Source organism: Plectropomus leopardus, chromosome 18 (genome assembly GCF_026936395.1).
Source record: "Plectropomus leopardus strain MGB_pleo_1.0 chromosome 18, ASM2693639v1, whole genome shotgun sequence".
In the NCBI taxonomy this organism is placed as follows: Eukaryota; Metazoa; Chordata; class Actinopteri; order Perciformes; family Serranidae; genus Plectropomus; species Plectropomus leopardus.
This window is the reverse complement of record NC_142193.1, coordinates 4,604,792-4,625,099: the sequence shown is the minus strand read 5'-3', so window position 1 is coordinate 4,625,099 and position 20,308 is coordinate 4,604,792. Positions and strand designations below refer to the sequence as shown.

The 20,308-nt window shown below is 38.6% G+C and overlaps 2 protein-coding genes across 2 annotated transcripts; one reads left to right on the top strand and one right to left on the bottom strand.

The window, feature by feature from the left end:
- The first annotated feature begins 4,341 nt into the window (after positions 1-4,341).
- LOC121956356 (all-trans-retinol 13,14-reductase-like) lies at positions 4,342-15,617 on the top strand. The gene is made up of 12 exons (XM_042504525.2): positions 4,342-4,978; positions 6,918-7,100; positions 7,285-7,423; positions 7,730-7,832; positions 8,995-9,190; positions 9,276-9,473; positions 10,174-10,293; positions 11,061-11,199; positions 11,852-11,961; positions 12,382-12,548; positions 12,781-12,940; positions 13,020-15,617. Exons 1-12 carry the CDS (start codon positions 4,813-4,815, stop codon positions 13,169-13,171), a joined length of 1,833 nt encoding a protein of 610 aa, XP_042360459.1. The 5' UTR covers positions 4,342-4,812; the 3' UTR covers positions 13,172-15,617.
- LOC148186420 (uncharacterized) lies at positions 15,586-18,979 on the bottom strand. The gene is made up of 3 exons (XM_088069237.1): positions 18,835-18,979; positions 18,535-18,703; positions 15,586-17,472 (listed from the first exon to the last, which is right to left on the bottom strand). Exons 2-3 carry the CDS (start codon positions 18,693-18,695, stop codon positions 17,055-17,057), a joined length of 579 nt encoding a protein of 192 aa, XP_087925363.1. The 5' UTR covers positions 18,696-18,703; positions 18,835-18,979; the 3' UTR covers positions 15,586-17,054.
- Between the last annotated feature and the right edge of the window lie 1,329 nt (positions 18,980-20,308).

Genomic DNA, 20,308 nt, shown 5'->3' with positions numbered 1-20,308 from the left:
AAATATTCGATATAACTGACATCATTTAATCGCTTAAATTTCACGTGTTCGATTAGATTCTTAACAACCATTTCAATGAACATCCATTAATTGTTACCATCCCTAGATTCAGCAATGCCATGGTTTACGCATGGCTATGTTTAGGCCCAAAAATAACTTGGTTATAGTTAGGAAAACAAGTGCTGTCTCGGTAAAAAGCAATAGCTTTTTGTGCCACTCCTTCAGCAGGAAATAAAGCGATGTGTCGGTTAAAAGCAACTGCTTTTCATGACACTATCCCTGCTGGCAAAACAATGGTGGGTCATTACAAAACATCCATATTTGGAACCTAAAAAGTCTCTGAAAACACAGTAATGACTCACTAATGCCACATCTAGATGAGAACAGCCTGAGTAAAAAGGGAAAAGTCTTTCCTTTGCGTCTAAAAAAAAAAACATATGATATGTCCATATGTCCATGTCCATATGATAACATTGTAAGAACAACCCTAATGTACATGGATCAGCAAAAACAACTGAATACGCTGTAGTATCCTTGCCAGGCGAGGTTACTTTGTAATGACACACGCAAAGTGACGTCACCATTCTCAAAGGATCCACACATTGCCAGTTTACATGGCAACAGAAAGGGTTGCGTTTTTAAAAGATTACAACCTGGAACCCGGTTTGGAAAGTTTATGGTTTCGGGCCACCAAAAACGCAGCTGTCATATGAACAAAAGGCTAAACCGCTACAAAAGTTTGACGTTTAATAACAACTCTATACAATATAACAACTGTTAAATCTGTTAGGGATTATTGTTTGTTGGTTTTGAGCAGTGGTCTGCAGCTTGGCAGTCATCTCGCATAATAAGCCATCCATCATCTCCACCTTGTCTTGATGACACACAGCTCGTATAGTATGCCCCTTTAGAAATGTTGATGTGATATATGCAGGATTTGTGTGTTGCAGTAACATACAATGCCAATATTTTCTTCCAACATTTGGGCTGGAAACAGCTTCTAGAACAAAGTATTTTGCTGTACCCTATTTTGGTGTGAACATGCCACACAGGCTCGGCAGATGCTGCACCTCATCAACCTAAAATGGCTTAAAAAACTCATAGAACATACATTAGAGGTTATCTCTTCGACAGAAAGTTTGCTTCTTGGTAATAGACTTTACAGCACCATTGCCTTCTAGCAGTATCCCTGTTAATTTATTGGTGCTAAAGCAGTCAGCCATCACATTCAGTCATCAAGCAGAAATCAAATATGTGAGAATACATTAACACAAAAGTACCCAGTGACCCCCAGTATGGTTGATAGAGGAGGCATTGCATAGTTTTAACCCAATCAACATATAAATACACACATAACACACAGAGGTTCTCTTTCACTACAGCATTGTATTTCACTAGATGGATTTTGTTCAACACTCATAACATCATTCCTAATTTGCACTTTTTGTTTTGTATTTTTGATTTAGAATAAGACGTATTGTTGTATTTATGAACTCGGTTGCAAGCAGTTTGTAGATAGCATGTAGATATAAAACATATAATAGATACTGATTCAGTAGCTTTGAGATTCTTGCCTAGTATTTACAGTATGTGACACTTTTGTGATAACTCTCAGTAAAGACATGTATGCAGTCGCCTAGGAGTTAACAACACAAACAAAAATTGTTTCAGAAACCCGACAAACTGAAGTACTCCAAAATAAAAGCGAAAAAGTATGAAGACCATTTAAATTTCAACAAACTTGCCCTTTTTTTCTTGCACTTTTCTAATGTGTTGTGCACTCCTGGGCCACTGTACATGTAACACTGTACATGGTGCCAACTGCAGAACGCTCCTTGAGCAGCTTGTTTGTACTAAGATCTTTTATTGTGGCAGCTACCGAACTGAATGCTTTTGATGCACAATGTTCAGCAATGACTGAGAAAAACAGGTGTTTGTCATATACAAATACCGACAAGTAAACGCTCCTCAGACCAGTTGTTCTCAGCTGTGTCAAGGAGAAATTTTTAGTGGCTGACATTTATATTGATGCTTTAGTCTTTAAAAGTGGCGTAAAAACCGCAGATATTTGTCTGGCAGCTATATTTGGATCTCTCAAGTGTTTGATGTTGAGGACATTCCAAAACCTCACTGTGTCCTTTTTCTATGAACTCTCACAAATGCAATAAAAACATTTTTTGTCACTTTATCTTTAATTACTTATGTAAATTTAAGTGCAACCAAAACACTAAAGTAATTTGAGATTTCAAATTGGTCTTCAGTTTCTAAAAAACACTCCTTACTGTCAATTATCTGTTTGAATCAATGAAATATGAGATAGCTTGAAGTAAAGGTTTACGGTACATATGTACACTGTATACCATATGTACTAAATACTAATACACTTGAAGGATTTTCATTCTTAAAATGCTCCATAGCAAGAGCAATAAATTTAAAATTAAATATGAATGTTACCTTAAAGGTATTCTCCAGTGATTTAGTACTGCACTTCCTTTAAGTGGGAGAACTTACAGGAGACATATTTAAAACCTTTTTTTTTTTAAAAAAAAAAAAAAGTCAGAATTGAAGCAGCATAGATGGAGATATCCTGCTTTTTATTATTTGTTATGTATCAAAATCCCTGAATGCTACATTTCCCATAAGGCAGCTCAGCAGCATCTCCATTAAAACTTCTTGCCTGGTAAATGTTCGTGTCTTTCAAACCCCACTCCCCCCAGTTTATAGCACAGGTTGGCTGTTATACAATTTATTCTTGAGTCCCAAACCAGCATAATCCTGATGACATCACTTTGACATCATCTGGATTCATTTCATAGGTTTTACAAAAGGTCCTCCCAGCGTAGAAAAATGTATTACAAAATTGTTTTAACAGGGTGAGTATTGCTCCACCGCTTGTTTAAACTCAATAGTCTACATTTCAAATTAAAACCTTAAACAAAATCTCAGCAGTCACACATGGCCCTAAAAATGAACAGTGAATCGAGCTTGAACTTTGTGACCTTGTTGTTCATGCTTCTGTCTATACTGAATAAATTATTAATTCTGAATAAATATTGATTCTGTGCTTTTTACTGTAGATAGTCAGTTCTATTGAGCAGACCCACATTTTAGGGTAGATTTAAGACTTTTCCCTTTGATAAAGCTTACAATTAGGGCTGGCTCAGGCTTGAGTTGAACCAGCCCCTAGTAAGGCTGATGAAGGCCCAGTCTTCCAGGGGACTTCTTATGATACACTGAGCTCCTCTCTCTATTTATTCATAAACATTTATGTCCTATCACTGCATATCACTAACTCTGCTTCTTTTCCGGAGCCTTTGTGCTGCCTTGTCTCATAGATAACCTCAGATGCTGGCTACACCTACTACTACTGCTATTGTTACTAGTCAAGAAATAGAGAGACTCTTTCGCACTCGCACTCTTTCTGAGGTTTGTATACCATTTTTTGTCCGTGTTCAAGGGTTGCTATGGCTATACCCTTGTTGGTAGGAACTGGCTTCCTCGGGCGTGATGCTACAGACACTACATAAGGTGTTATTGCATCGCATATCTCTTCAAAAGTTGAGTAGATCATCTGGACGTTTTGAATCCATAATGCTTCTGCGAAATTGCGGACTTTCACCTCCCAGGAATCCCTCATGTGGACACTCCCACGTGTAAGAGGCTTGCTTTTCAATTATCATTCGCATAACCCGCCTCTGTTACCTTCGATTGGAAATAATGACAACTAGTGCGGTGGCCACAATAGATATAACCTTAATGCGGTGAGAGGAGAAGTCCCATTACATCACTCAACAGAAACACTGTTATCTCGCATATGTGTTTTATCAACATTTCGAAAAAACGTCCCTTAAGTTTTGCACAAGTCTGTAATGAAAATCCGCCTGATAACTCTTTATTGAGGTACACACATTTGCGATTTCAGTTATTAAGACAAGTGCTGTGAGTGTAAATAACATGCCCAAGAGTGCTTTAAAAAAAAATATCAAAAAAATTCCCAAGGGAAGATCCCCCTGGACTCCCCTACACAGGTCCTGGCTAAGTCCTGAATACCCTGAAACCCAGGAAAGGCCGATTTAACTTTAGATGAAAATATGAAACTGTACAGGTCATAGCTCACAGACCTAAAGAACACTGATGTTGACCTGAATTAACATGTACTGATTTACAGTCTTGTGGAACTTGATTTTTTATCACTCTGAAACAGCCGTCTGGGATGCTCAGTTGAAGAAGTCATGAATATAAATCTTGGCCCATTTACTCAGAAAGCCAACTGGCCAAAACATATTTCATTCACACCATCTCAGCTCTGAAAGCATCTTTGTTCACAATCATGTGTCATTTTAGCTATACAGTGAGATTTTTGTACAAACAAGTCATCCTAAGGCAGTTTGATAAAGGAATAACGAATTGGTACTGTGTGCGCATGCCAGCTGAGTGCAGTCTGAAGAGGTAACCAAACAATTGGCCCTCTCTTCCCTGCCAGTCTCATGTTCTTGGCGAGGCAAATGCATTATCTGCTCTGATCTTTGTAAAATGAGAATTTCCATCATGTCATGTGTTACATGTCCTTTTCATTGTCCCATGAAACTTATAAGCATCTATCCTCTACTTCCTTCTCTTCACCCCTCACTTATCTCATTTCTGCAGTTCGGTGCTCTTTTTGAGGGAAAGCCTTGCTTGCTCTGTGTTTCTCTTCAAACTCCCCTCCTACCTCATCCTCTGCCCTTTCTGGAATATTCTCTCATTCTGTGCTTTTGTCTGCATTTTAACTAGTTCCTCTATTCTGTATTGTTGGTGCAGTTTTCTATAGCGATGTGGTGGTGGCTGCTTGGTATTTTGAGCTGCGTACTGCTGCTAGCGATTGTCCTTTTCTTCCTGATCACCGGGCAACGCTACAAGGTGTTCAACGAAAAATGCCTAAGGCCACCGGGACCCTTGGTCATCGACAGCAAGCAGAGGGACGACAGACTGAAGAGAGGTAAGAAAGGTTCTTTCTGATGCAGAATCTTGAATATTGATGATTTGAATATGCTGAATTAACTTTCAACACTCCACTACTACTAAATAGCCAGATTTTGGAATCTTTTTGGAAGTGATGGGAAAAAGGGAACAGAGAGACTTGCAGAAAGGTCTGTTAAAAATCAGGCAAAAGCATGACTTACTGTTGATCTCTTGGTGGCTTCAGGCACGTTCTTAAATTAATCAGCCCAGACAAAAATAACTCAACAGCTACTAGGTGCATACAGTTTATATTCAGTTTTCCTGGGATTCAAGCTGTCATGGTCAGAGGATGAACCCTACTCACTTTTGAAGCAAATTTCAAAAATCAGATAGATCATGGAATTATATCTTCACCCATTCACTTTCTGATGCAACGCTGTAGTCATGTTTTCCTGTTCTGCTGTTACGGATCAGTGGGATTTGGTTCACATCGAAATAGGACGGCTTTTGTTTGAAAGCATGGTCTCTGGTATCACAAATAAATGGAAGTACAATCACGGGGCACGATTTGCTTCCACTTTAAGTTATTTGAATGAGTAAGTGAAGACTGATGAATGGTGCTGAAAAAGTATCCACTGGGGACCATGAATAAGCATTTATGACAAGCAAATCAAGCGGTGATTATAGTGGAGATTCCTGTGTTCGGAGGCTTATTTTTTAAGGTGAAACCAGACAACCTAAGGCATCCAGTGGACCAACTATGTCGGCATAGCTTGTCTGAAATGTGGCAAAAAAAAAGTCCAAAGTTGGTGTAAATTTTGGAGAGGGGAACAATTGGAATGGGTTCCAATAAGTCTCCCCTAAACTCGAGGCTTGTTCCCAGTAAATATTTTATACCTTACACTCCATATTCTCCTTAAAGTTAAAGCTGTTTATTTGTCTTTTTAAGGAAAAGGACAACCAGCCTATATGAGGAATAATTAGTTGCCTAACGATAGCATTTAACAGCATAATTAAATTCCTTTAATCCTAGTATGGCTTTTGGTTTTGGTGTACCATCCAAAGATTTTCACTGACCCCATCTGGCCACCCTTATGAAAGCTTTCTGGGGAGCCACTGTTCCTATATTCTCATTAGGAATAGATTGTTTTGATGCTTCTGATTTGATAAACACTAGCTTAAAGAAACTTGTTTTAGTGCTGATTGTTTTAAATTGTCTCAAATTCATGCTTATTAATCAGTACAGCTGGCCAATAAGACATCGTTCTCTGGAGTCACATCGGGTAGAAAATCTGTGCAAATGGTGATTTTTGCAAATGCCAGTAGGAGCTTCAGGAGGAGGCAGAGGAACATGGTTTTTACCAGCCTTTCTGCCTCATGTACTACTGTCAGTGATAGTCATTTTAAAAATCAACATATTGTTATATTTGGTAAAACCTTACCCACTGTCACAATTACACTGTAAAAATTCTAAGGTTCTGACAGCCTTCCTTCATCTATAGCGTGGAGAAAATACTCAGAAGTAGTTTTCAACCAGTTTTTTGGAGTTATCAGCAAAATTCTGAGAAATGTCTACAAGAAATGAGTTTCTGGGGAAGTGTTGCTGCTCAATAAGAGTGGCGCCTGTTACTCTACATGTCTGTGACCGTTTGATTTCACAGTTTTACAGGCTAATACGACAAGGACTTGTACATAGCCCCAGGTCCTTTTGAATGTGGTGAAATTAAAAATCTGGAGAGACGGGCAGAGCATAAGGCTAAGTTCTTGCTGCAGTGGTCCTTGGTGTGAGTCCATCCCAGGCCCTCACTCTCCCTTGCCTTTCATGTTTCTCCCTCTCACTTTAAGATACAGCAAAAATGCCCAAATATCTTAAAAAAACCCTCTCTGTTAAAGGTCTTGAAAAAAAGGTTTCTCAAGACCAGCCTCAAAACTTGCCATCAGACTGATTTTAAAACTCAATGTGTGCTCTCCTGCAGGGTTTCGTGTGGACCGTGTTCCCCCTTCTCTGGATGCAGTAGTGATTGGCAGCGGTGTCGGGGGTCTCACAGCAGCAGCGCTTTTGTCCAAAGCCGGGAAGAGAGTTTTAGTTCTAGAGCAACATGATCATGCTGGAGGCTGCACACACACCTTTGAGAATAAGGGATTTGAGTTTGATGTTGGTAAGAAAGTATACGCACACACCAGCAACATTCTTTCTTTGCAGCTGCTACATAACCTATCAATTGCAAAGAAAAATTTAGTCTCAAGAATGATTTGTAGCGCTGAACACTTTGGGTCAAAGTAGCTTTATGTTTTACATGTAAAAGCATTCTATGAATTAATTTGATTTAACACCATCACCAGGTATCCATTACCTGGGTCAGCTTCACGAGAACAGCATGCTGAGGATTGCTCTGGATCAAATCACAGAGGGACAGTTGCAGTTCACAAAACTGGAGCAGCACTTTGACACACTGATCCTGGGCCAGCAAGACCAGCGCAGGTAGGTGACATAATTAGCATATAGTACATATTGTACAGTTATATTATTTATATCTTTTAGTGGGATTCTATATTTTATTTGCAATGTGAACTTAGTAGGAGTAATCAGCTACAATAAACCTACAACAAGAAAAACCTAACCACATTAACTATATTGTGAATATTCTTATAGCTTCTAACTCATCCACATTTAAAAAGTGTTGTATTTCCACACTTTTGAGAATATCAACTGAGGACTATGCATCCTAACCGGCTTTGAACGATAAAAAATCTAACCATCTCTGACTGCCTTACTTCTCATTCTCAGGGAGTACCACATCCATGCAGGGAAGACTGAGATGGCAGAGAGTCTGAAGAAGCAGTTCCCAGGAGAGGAGGAGGCCATTGACGAGTTCATGAGATTGATGAAGGTAAAGAGGGAAGGAGGCTTTGAAGATTATGACTGATCGATGAATGAGTATGATAAGAAGCAATGAAAAGAGAAAGTAGGAAGAGGGTCATTAACAAACAAAATTTTGATTTGTTTTGATAAGCCTTTCTGTTACAGACATTTGTGCTCAACAAGGCTAAAGCTTGAGTTCAACTCTCTTCTTGTTGTTTATGCTACCATTAGTGTTCATCATTTGCAAGCTCATCATTGGTTGTCATACTATGCAGATGAAACCAAATTGTATCTGTTGCTCCTGATTGTCTTAGCTGCCTTAACAGACTGAAAAATGCACATCTTTAATCCAGAAATAAATATGTCATGAGCATTTAAAGTTTAAGTCACAGAAGTTGGCTGCTACGATATACAGTTAAATCAGTATATGTGTCACAGCAATCCTTTTGAGTTTGAGGTCCAGTATTTTTCCTCATAAGGCTTCTGACAAATAGGGCCTTGTGACAGTGTTATAGTTATTAATATCATATCACAGCAGTGCAGTGGAAATTAGTCAGAGTTTAAAATATACCACTATAATTGTTTTTAAAAGACTGAATAAAATTATTAAATGCACGCACACTCTTTTGTACATACCACAGGAAGTGTGCCTGGCCAATTTTGTATGGGCCAAATAGTGGAATTACATCCATCACATAACATCATGTGGCACAAATAGACTTTTTTTTCATACATTTACATTTTAAAAGAGACATCTGTAAATCAGTGGGGATCACAACCCTTGCCAAATGACAAGTTTAATTATCATATTTTGATCTCTTTGATTTGATAACATTTGGAAAGTCTAGATGAGCCACATGGAGCTACTTCAGCCAAACTCAGGGGCAAGGGGCAGGTATTGCTTTATCATTGTGGGGCACATATGAAACTCTCAGTTTGGGGTCCTTCAGCAGTTTAAAAATCAATTTATGGTGGGAATATCCTTATTTCTGTCAAAGAAAGGTTTTATTGGGCAGAGCAAACACGCACAGTATTCTAAATGTTTCTAATATGTGTCCTGTTCACAATTTGCGCCTATGCAGAGTTAAGTAACTCTTCAAACTGCATTTTTTCATTTTGAAGGAGCTTTAAAAATGGAGTAATTTGTTGTTTTTGATTTAAAAATATGCTTGTATGTCGTCTTTTTGCAGCTTGCCTCACGACGAACGCCACTTATTGCCACCTTGAAGATCCTACCTTATTGGCTGGTCAACTTCCTGATTCGGACCGGCCTGTTATATCGCATCTCTTCAGTGTTCCGCTTGGCATCAACCAACCATTCAGAAATAATGTCCCGCCTCACAAAGAATAAGGACTTGCAGGCACTGTCTGCCTACCTCTTCTATGGTGATTGACATTGCACTATCACATGCACCACAGATCACGGTCAGTCTGTACATCCTCTTCAATGTTCTGTTATATGTCATTTTAGGTGTCCCTCCTAAAGAGTCCAGCTTTCTGATCAATGCTCTCCTTCTGCACCACTACAAGCGTGGTGCATATTACCCACGGGGGGGCGCCAGCGAGTTTGCCTTTCACATCATCCCTGTTATTCAGCAGGCAGGTGGTGCTGTGCTGGTCAGGGCTCCTGTGCAGAAAATCCTGCTCAACAAGCAAGGGAAGACCTACGGTGAGAGGGAGCGGAGGGAGAGAGGTTCTATGATGCAGAGCTATCTGTTGAGTCCTGTGGGGAACCAAATCAGAGGCCTTGATAATCAAATTACAAGTCAGTTGTGTGTCTTTGTGGTCTCTAAGATCTGAATAAAATGAAACAGGTTTTTAACATTTCCCTTTCAAACCTGTGTCGCGGGTTGGACAGCACTCATAAGATGCTTGATTTTTTAATAATATTTCTAGCCCCGTCTCATTCAAAAGTCCTCAAATACTGCCACTTTTGCAGTGCTTTCAGCTTAAGATCCTAATACCAAAAGCTACCCTTCGTGTCTGCCGGCAACAACATAATATAAGGAGCATGAAGGTCCCTATAGGGTGGGTGGAAGGGGAGCTGGATGGATCCAGAAAACCCCGGACTTTCATACAGGAGTCCGGTGTTTGCATTCAGTCTGAATGTGGTGTTCTTTTCTACACTTTACCATGTGCCTCTTTTGTCTAAATGTAACCGTCCATGCTCTTGTTGCCAGTGTAATCCCACCATGTGTTTGTGTTGACATCACAGTGGCGGCATTCCAGAATGTAAATAATAGATGCAAAAGTATACCTGAAACATAATGTGCAGACAAATTTGCAGTGTGAAAAGGAGCAATATGTGACTATTTGGGATGAGAATGTGTTGATATTTTCTTGTGATTAACACTGTGAATGTGTGTCAGGTGTGACGGTGCTTAAAGGACAAGAAGAGATTGAGGTCCATGCTCCTGTTGTCATTTCCAATGCTGGAATCTTCAACACCTTCCAGAAGTTTCTGCCCAAGCCTATACAAGACACACCAGGTAACACAGTATGTGAACTTTATCACTTGAAGTCAATAAATGGCAGAGAGGTGACCAAGTCATTGTTTTGCAAGTCAAAAGCAGGTCTCAAGTCTTGACATTGAAGTCAAGATGGACAAATCCCAAGTCCTAAACTTTTAAATGTTTTTTTTTTTTTTTTTAATTTGTATATATTTGTTAAAACAGGTTTGTTAAAAGTTGTTGCACCTGTGTCATGTTCAGCTTGCATTGTTGTGCATACTGCGATTTATTTCTTTGTTCACTAGCACATAGTTTTTGTATAGAATTGAAATGATCTTTGGTATCATTTTCTCCAACCGGCATTCAGTAACGTAACTTTAGTTCTTCACAGTTCTCTCTTGCAATTAAATTGAATGCTGCTGGATTGGTTCAGACGAAGTCAGACATCTGGCGAATTCCATGTCAAATAGATTGGAATGAATAGTGATGTTGGTGGCTGACTCAGGAAATTAATGGGAAATTTTGCCACACTTTTGCCATACTTTTTAAATAATATACTTTTAAATCTTTGAGACTTGGGGAAGGTTTCAAATTTTTCAAGTCAAAATACTCACAAATCATTGATGTTAAAGTCCAAGTCCTGTTGCAAGTCTTTTTCAAGCCTCAGTTGTCATATTTGTGGCTTGAGTCAACACTCCTGCGAAGTGGTACATTGCACTTTTTTCACACTAACCATGTTTTTTCATGGCATATTTTCTGTGTGTGTGTGTGTGTGTGTGTGTGTCTGTGTGTGTGTGTGTGTTTAGAGATCCAGTCACTGTTGGGTATGGTGCGTCATGGCATGGGCTCCTTCTTGGTCTTTGTTGGTCTGGATGGAACCAAAGAGGAGCTTGGCATCGTTTCAACCAACTTCTGGATGTATAAAGACAATGACTTGGACTCACTGTAGGTTTTTTAATATTAATTATGTTAAAATAATCAAAACATTCACATCCCAACGTGACGAATACCAGGGTTTTGTCAGGAGACCTTCACATCTACACATGATGCGCTAAGTATCCTGATGCATCTGTTGTCATTTAAAAATACACTGCCATTTTCAGAGGGAATTTACAGTTCTTGCTATTTACATACATTTTCAAAATATACTTACAACATCGATAAAATACCTAATTTTCACATTTTCCATAGGTTTAGGCTACAAAAGCCATCATGGTTTGGTTTACAGTTAACATGGAGGTGAAGTGTGGGCTCCTGGGTGAAGTCCAGATGAAAGTCCTGGGTTTGCTGGACCCGTCCAGCCTCTCTCTTGCCTGCCCTATAGGGACTTTCTATCTCTATATATTACTGCAGTTGCTGGCAGCTTTACAAACTGCTGCCTCCTGCTGCATATCCTACCACCACGAAATGTGCCTGTTTGCATCGGTATCTGACGCTGACATCACTGACAAAGCAGCAGTATTTGACAAGTTGGGAGTGAGAATGGGCTGAAATGGTCTAACACTATCTTGTTTAAACTAATCCCATGTTATTTTAACAAATATGTATCTGTGTTTCCTCTGTGTGTGTTTGTGTGTGCCCACAACTGTGTGTGAAGTATGGAGCATTACTCTTCTCTGAGCAGAGAGCAGGTATTGGGGAATATTCCCATGATGTTCATCACCTTCCCATCTGCTAAAGATCCTACATCCAACATCAGACACCCAGGTAACACAAAATCATATGTGCACAAATGTTCAGTGTACTTAAATGTGATACTGCCTTCCGCGTCAGTGAGTTGTCTTCACCGCTGTATTCTTCTCTGGCAGATATGCAGTATTAAATTCATAGTATCATTATTATTTATTTAAAATGTTTCTCCCTCCTGCTCAGCCCAAAACTTCCCGCTTGGCCCATAGACTTCACATTGTGATGACGTCAAGTTTTTTTTAAATAATTTTTTTGTAGCTAAAGGAATGTTTTACAAATATAAGCGACCATGGATCAAAAGAATCAGGGAAGTTTACCATAGTACATTTATGCATTCTACCGAAATTGTGGGTTTTCTGTTTGAAAATCAGCAAATGATCCTTTTAAGACAAACGTTTGTATCACTCTCTCTTTATCCCCCTTGTTACCTTCTTGCAGGTAAGTCCTGTATGACGTTGCTCACCATGGCTCGCTATGAGTGGTTCGAGGAATGGGAGGGGACAAAGCTTGGCAAGAGGGGACAGGACTACCTGGATATGAAAAACAGCATGGCCCAAGAGCTACTGGAATGGGCACTAACAATTTTCCCTCAGCTGCGAGACAAGGTAGTATCCCATCAAACTTCAAATAAAAGCCTAGTCCCAATTAAATGCCCAGTCACTTTTACAAGCCCAGGCTATTAAGTATTACAATATTCCAAACTCAGTGTCCACCTATTTGCTTTTTCTGGAGCTTTTGCCTGTATGCCAAAGTTTTGCGAATGCAAAGATGTTGAAGTGTAAAATATCTCCTGTTTATGTACTTTTGTTTTCAATCTGCTTGTATGTTTATGTTCAGGTGGTGATGGTTGATGCTGCCACTCCCCTAACTAACGGTCACTATTTGGGTGCTCCGAGAGGTGAGATGTACGGTGCTGAACACAACCTGGAGCGCTTCTTCCCAGACACCGTGGCTAGGACAAGACCACAGACACCGATCAATGGACTCTACCTGACAGGTGACCTGACTGACAAACATTTTTATCTGACCTGGACTGGACAGAGACACCTACTCAATGTCTCTGTGTGTTTTTGCAGGTCAGGATGTGTTCTGTAACGGCATGGCTGGGGCGCTGCACGGTGGACTCCTCTGCGCTTCAGCGGTCCTCAATCAGATTCTCTACATTGACCTTCTGGCCCTGAAGACCCGCATGAAAAGCAAAAAGACCAATCATAGGATTTACTGGTAGGCACGTGGCTGTTGTGGAGCAACAAATTCAAGAATTAACGAAAAAAAAGACAAACAAGAAAAAGATTTGATAGATTGATTAGTTTTGCCAAGAGTCATGCGATAAAGAAATATGAATACATTCTGAAAGAGTAGAGAAACTCATATGACCTAGTATTGTACTATGAATAAAGGAAACCCAACTAATAGGAAGATTGGACGTGAACGTCCTGTAAAATGATTGATACGTGTTTTAATGATACAATGACTATAGAGTTTACAATAATCCAAGTGAGACATTCGGCAGACAGGAAACAGGAAGACAGGTAACTTGTAGCAGGCAGGTAACAGGAAAACATATTGCAACTGATGACAAACTGAGGGAGAAACAAAGGATTCTTTGTTCCTGACATAGGAACAAAGGATTTGTGTTACTGTAGTAATATGGTGCACCTATGTTTGCCATCCAGAGTAGTACTTCCCATGTTGTTTCAGTATGTGTATAAGTTTTTGTTAAAATAGGAGATGGGTATGGCAGTCAGGTGTTAGGAAAAGAAGGGAAAATTCAAGGATATTTGGTAGATGGCTGGACAATAGGAATGGTTTGGACAACTGGAAATGTGGCTGCAGAGGAGAGACAGAGACAACAGCCAGTTCTCATTCCCAGGTCATCAAATACCAACACTCTGTCACACCTCAGCTTGTGATACAAATCAGTTAAGGTGATAGCTCTATTAGGCAATTTAATTGGACTTTTGTCCTTGTCCCAGGGGGAGAATCAGAAGTGTGTCCGACTTGACCACAGTAGGTGGTGATTTGCCGCCTTTCAGCTAGTTGCTATTGGACCATCCTCTGGTCATATTAGGACACATACCAAACAAGTTAGCAACTTTCTGGTGCTGTCCCTTTCGTAAGTACTCTGCCCTTTACTTTTTTTCCTTTGTGTCTTTCTTTTTTTCCATCTTATACAATTTTATGCTTTTGAACTTGCGGGTCAAAGCCCAGTGCAGGGACTGTGGGGCATGCCAAGTATGCCTAGAACAGCTCAAGTCTGGTTTAGGCGTATACATGAAAGAGTAAACTAACCCCAAACCACATTATCTAGGTGTGTCATTGCTACTTTAAGAAATGCTACTTAGGACGATTTCAGTTGGACTAAAATGTTTAAATGTATTTTAAAAGTCCACTTTTAGTTGGACTAACACAATAATTCAGCTTTTTCTAAAAACATGTTAACGTACTTGCTGAAAGCATCCATTGGTGTCTCTATCACTCATTTTCCACCAACATGAAACAAGCTCCTGCACCTGATTTTCAACCATTTAGGGCCCTTTCTACCATATAAATAAAATGGTTCAGAACCCAAATAGTTGATTTTCAGCTAGAACAATAAATAAATAAATAAATAAACAAATAGAAGGTTTTGCTTGAACTGAAGTGAAAACTGTGATGACATCAATGGGTGTGTCATAATTTACAGGTTGGAAGGAGAGGATTTAGGGGGTAACAAAAGAGACATTAACAGAGAAATTATCAACAAAAGATTGCGCTTTGGTCTTTTTTATAGTAGGTCCACGTTTTTTGGAATAAAACAAAAGTTTGCAGTAATCGGTGTGATCTGTCATCTTGCTTGCATTGTGCTTTGAGTAAAGCCCTCAGTTGATGATGCATCCTTGATTGGTTCTGATCAAAACTGGTGGAAACACGGGCCAATTAATAATGAATAATGTTGCTGAAGACACCCTGTGGTATCTGTCCCTTCTGGCCTGTGAAACCATTACCAAACTTAAATCCGTACATACTTGTGTCACTCACTAGACTTATTTTTAGTTTTTTCCAAGAGACAGCCGTGCATCACAGAGAGTCGCAAAAGGTAGTGAGGTCTAAACAAAGCTTCATTAACTATTAGCTGTATTTGTTGACCCCACTACATGGTGGTCTTGCTTTTCAGAGAAAGGCTCAGGCAATGGCATTTCAGCTTTCAAGCCTTTGTTTACAGAAAGTGCCATCTGTTGGACTCAGAAAAAAGAAGGAAAATTGCTTTGTAAAGCTTCATTTGGCCATCACTTGCTAAATGGTGCGTCTCATAAATATGCCAAAGGGTGCCGTTCGCATCAGACAGATGGGCGAGAGAAAGCTTTGTTATTTGACAACCTGAAAGCATTGGTATTTGACAACCTGGGGTGAAAATGTGTTGCAGTCAACACGTCAGAGGGAAGACATAACTGTAATTATGCACAATAACTTCCTTAGACAGAATAGGTAATTATAGTGATCCACTAAACTTTCACTTTCACTTAAGAATTGTTTGTTGGTTATCAGTCACATGCTTGGTTAAATGTCCATAGATGTGAAATGAAAATGGAGCTGCGTTGACACAAAATTGAATTCTGAGATTGGACCTTTGCAGTATTAAATAATTAATTAATTCTGTCATTAATGGATAATAATAAAGATTTATTAAGGAATACTATTGCTCATTTATTAAGAACAAACCACTCACCCAAATGCATGAAAACTATTCATTCCAATTCATACTGACTTTACAGTTCAGCAGCATTATGTTCATAGAGGTACATAAACAGGCTGGTTTTGTATTGAGACTTTCATATTTCAAAGCTTTGGGACATCAGGTAAAATGGGACACATAAGGTTACATATTGGGCTCTTTACATATTAGTAGCCAAACATCAAAAATGTGTTGCATTGTTCTACAAATTCGCTTCACATGAAACAATCATTTTGGTTGATTTGAGTTATTAGGATGGGCAGGGCAAAGAGTTAAAAAAAAAAAAAAGACACAGATCCCAAAAGTTGGCAGGTAAGCGATGTGGCATGTTGATTTCCTCTTTTTGGAGATAAGAGTACTGCAGCTAAATCAGAATAAGACTAAAATTTATTACCATGCAGGTGTTCACTGACAAGGACTTTACTGGGATAACAATGGGGTATAACACCAAAGTGGTTGTAGAATGTTGCACTTTCTTAACGTTTTAATTTATCATCAAAATATTTTTACAATGCACTTTACTTTTTATTGGAAAGGATTTTAAGTGAGTACTCAATACATTCTGGTAAAATGTAGCAGAGATCCACAACAATGTCTAAATGTAACACGAAAGGTAGTTCTGAGAAATTCTAGGTGGTAATCTATCAAATTTGCAGATTTCCCCACATTCTATATCAATCAGGACATGCATGCATATTTACCCGGAAGTCAGTTACACACTCATAACATGGAAGGTAATGGCAGTGATAAAGTCATGTGAAGTTTCTCCAACGCACTCAATGACATCTATGAAAACATGTAGAAATTCAAGGCAGACAACTCTACTCTACTTTTATGCTTCTCACCAGAAGCAGCATTGAAACTGAATCATAATATTTGTTAGGGTTAGGGGTTAGGATTAGGGATCATTATATTTCTATTAAGATACCATCAAATTCATATATTTGAGGGCAGAAATTGGTTAAATATAAAACATTAAGAACATCTTTATTTTTCCCTTTTTTCTTCTTTTTGTCTCACCTGCTAACTCATAATAATGTCCATTAAGGATAAGGATATCCTGTAATATGAAACCTATCTATCTATCTATCTATCTATCTGTCTATCTGTCTATCTATCTATCTATCTATCTATCTATCTATCTATCTCAGTTGTTTTTATATGTTAATTGTTCGTATGTATTTATTTATTTTACATAAAAATGCTGAAAAAAGAGAAAAAAAAAAATAGATCATCATATACCACATCAACTACGGCCATAAAAACCGAAAAAAATGTGTCACACTACAGTGTTAAATTTGATGAAACTAATATCATTAGGTCAAACCAAAATTATCTCAAAAATTGTATGCAAAGAAAGCAGAATTATTAATCGAAACAAACATCAGGCTTTTTTTCAGGTGTCCATCACTTGCACCTTCATGGTAGGTGTGGAGCAGTCAGACATGGTGGCGGCGATGGTAACAGCATCACTTCTGTAGGTGATGCTGGGGCCTTTAGCCAGACCTCTGATGAAGCTTGCGTTCGTGTCCTTGGACATCTTACGGAAAAGCTTGCCATCACACTTTGTGCTGATGTCAAACACTCCCAGTGCGTATGCGTTTGACTTTGCTTTGAGGTTAAACGGCACCTTGTACATAACGGCTATCTTCTCAGTGGACTGTTTGGTAGAATTGTTTAGGAGATCAAAAGTGAAGACGCCGGCAGATCCGCGTACTGTGCTGGGACGCTTGGCGAACTTCGCCTCCCCGGTTGCAGACGGTTGAATAATCGCCGGGAAAGGAACAAGGCAGCGTCCAATCTCTGTGTGCACACTGCAAACAAAATGGCAGACATTCATGAAGACACATTTTCATTTTCAAGGAAAACTAGTGAGAATGAGGTAGTGGTGTCCTCGAGGACTGACTTAACCATTTGAAACCAGAGAAAAATGACCTGATCCAGAACATAAGAGGGCAATGAGTACTTTTTCAAGAACTGACCCAAAACATGGCAAGAAAGTAATTAATAATTACTTGAAATTTTCCAAAACAAAAGAAAAGAAAAAAAATCAAGGAATTAACCTGACCCCTAAAGAAGCTGCAAAATAGATTTTTATTTCTAACATAATGTGACATACAGAATTATAACAATTAAAAGTATTTATTTATTTATTTTGTTTTTTTATCATGTGTAACTCAAGAAGAAAACAGTCATTTTGTGCAACAAAAAAACTTCAGGTAATCATGTGTGGAACAGCTACACATGCATTTGAATTGAGTAAAAAAAAACCAAAACATATTGCTATTATTTATTCAAAATATGGTTACTCGCATTAAAAACACCAACTGTTTTCAACTCTAAAATCTTGGGGTGAAGGGTGCAAAAGGTTGAACAGGATTTCTGCTAATTTTCAGGTTATTTCCTTGTGCTTTTAAAAAGCACTGGGTCATTTCTTCTGAAGTCGCACTTTGCCTTCCTATTTTTTATTTTTATTTTGTTTTATTTTTTAAATAAAGCCACTTTTATCAGGTTAAAATGAAAAACATCACTACAGGCTCTGTTTGTTCTATTTTTAATATTATATGTTTTAGCAAAAATGCAATTTAAACACCTGTGGAGGTGTGTTGCTTTCAAAATGGCCTTTCATTGTGATCTATTTCTGTCACCCAGCTGCACTCACTTATCAGTCAGATCTGGTGCCACCCTCTGCCAAGTGTATACATTGTTTGCTTGAAACTTGCTCACTGTTTTGCACCCTGATGAAGAAATAGGGTCAAAACCGGTTGGTGTTTTAATGCAAATAGTTTTAAATTAAGCCATTTTAACTTTATGCAAGTGCATTTGTTCCTGCGTCCTCTCAGGAAAAAACAAACAAAAAAACAGGAAGCAGTTACCTGAGATTACACAGGGTGTAGTTGCGACACTCGTTGGTAATGTCAACGTTGCACTGACGATGTGTTGGTAGCGCTTTGGCAGTGTCTTTGCCAATGTCATACACTGCTCCCAGAATCTCACTTCCTATGGTCTCAGCGATATCGCATTCCATCTCTTCCATGTCACCTCCTGCTCGGACACACAGCACAGAAATCAGCAAGAACACTCCAGTGTTAAATCAAGCACAAACAAATTCAAAGTGTCAAGCTATCTTAAATATTTGAAATCCATAAAGAACTAATCGGCATGTGAGGACTAACCTGGCTATTCGTTGATGTAGATGAAGACCTCTGAGGAACAGCTGAAAGCTCTGGCTGTCAGAGTTGATTGTTCCCATCTTTTATAGCAGATGAAAGGAAAGACCTGTTCTTGCAGGTAGATTCCCACCAAAAGGAGGGTATCAGTTTACTGTCAACGAAAGCGTCACTACGTGCATTCCTGTGCTTTCATTTCCAGGAAAGAAATGCTGACTCATCTTGCAAAACACATACCACATACTGTTTACCAAAACAAAAAAAAACTTTTTACAACTTTTTTTAAATGCCACTTGGAATTAAGTTTAAGACCAGTTTTCTAATAACCAAAATTGAAGAGGGACATTTTTTTTTAGCCTCATATCATATGACTTTTTTTGTCCAGTGAAAACATTAGATCATCTACATTAAATGTAAAACAAACAAAAAAAAACTTTTTAGAGTGAAAAGACCGTCAACATATTATATCATCATAAAGTATCAGTTTGGTTTAAATATAGAGATGGGAAATATCTGGCATTTCTGGACATTTTTATCGGGTATTTCGTGATTTCACTCTGGTGCTTAGATTCCTATCATGACCATCTTAAGAAGAGGAATTTATTAAATCATTTAACAAAAAATAGATGTTAACAATTAATTTGAGGTTTGACTATGTAATAGCAGAAAATCTACTTCCCATATCTGAGCATTTTTGAGATACTTTCTTCAAGATTAATTTAAGTCAGTTTAATGCAAATTAAGGCTTATTTTTAGATCAAGGAATTGAATGCCTTTTAAGATTTTTTAAGGATCCGCGAGAACTTTAGATTGTGTTTGTTCGTTGTTGTAACTTAGATGTTGTAACTTAACTTAGATGAAGGTCAGGTTCAGGTGCTTTGGAAGGGCGAGTCGGGAGGAGTTGCTGCCAAGTTTTTTTGGCAGGTTGCTCTTATTTCTGGTTTACTTAAGCATGGCTGTATGCCTGCTAAAGCTGCACCAATCAGTTCCATGTCAATTTCTTTTAAGCGCTGTTTCCCTGAAGGGGGGGAATTAACTATGATATTGAAAACAGCACTGAAGGCCTGCTGTACACATTGGTTAAATGTTTTTATTTAGTAGTCGGCAGCAACGTTCTATCATTTATTATGATTTTTTTTTTCTAATTGCCAAAAAAAGGGAAGTAGAGGCAATCTTAACCCTTTAAAACCTGGAGTGACGTCACTTATGTTGTGCTGCTTTCAGACGCCTTATTAAGTATTTAAACCTTTGAACCCCAAGCAAATTGGTGCATTTTTTTCATAAACATATGACAATGAGGTGCTTGTCAAGAAATGTTCTACAAATTAAAGGAAATTGGTTGATTTGGGAAAGTATTTTCAAAAAGCTTGGAAAAAATATATAGGACATACAAGAAAAAGGTCAGGGGAAAATGTCAAGGAACCAAGGTTGGGAAGGAAGGAAAAGACTATGTATCGTTAATAAATTATAGCTAATGAAC

Excerpts from the sequence above, each read along its gene's own strand:
- LOC121956356 (XM_042504525.2), top strand. The coding sequence starts at position 4,813 with ATGTGGTGGTGGCTGCTTGGTATTTTGAGCTGCGTACTGCTGCTAGCG. Across the intron at positions 9,191-9,275 it reads GTCTGCCTACCTCTTCTATG|GTGTCCCTCCTAAAGAGTCC; the intron begins GTGATTGACATT and ends ATGTCATTTTAG. Across the intron at positions 12,549-12,780 it reads TCCCTCAGCTGCGAGACAAG|GTGGTGATGGTTGATGCTGC; the intron begins GTAGTATCCCAT and ends GTTTATGTTCAG.
- LOC148186420 (XM_088069237.1), bottom strand. The coding sequence starts at position 18,695 with ATGGAAGAGATGGAATGCGATATCGCTGAGACCATAGGAAGTGAGATT. Across the intron at positions 17,473-18,534 it reads TACACCCTGTGTAATCTCAG|TGTGCACACAGAGATTGGAC; the intron begins GTAACTGCTTCC and ends TTTTGTTTGCAG.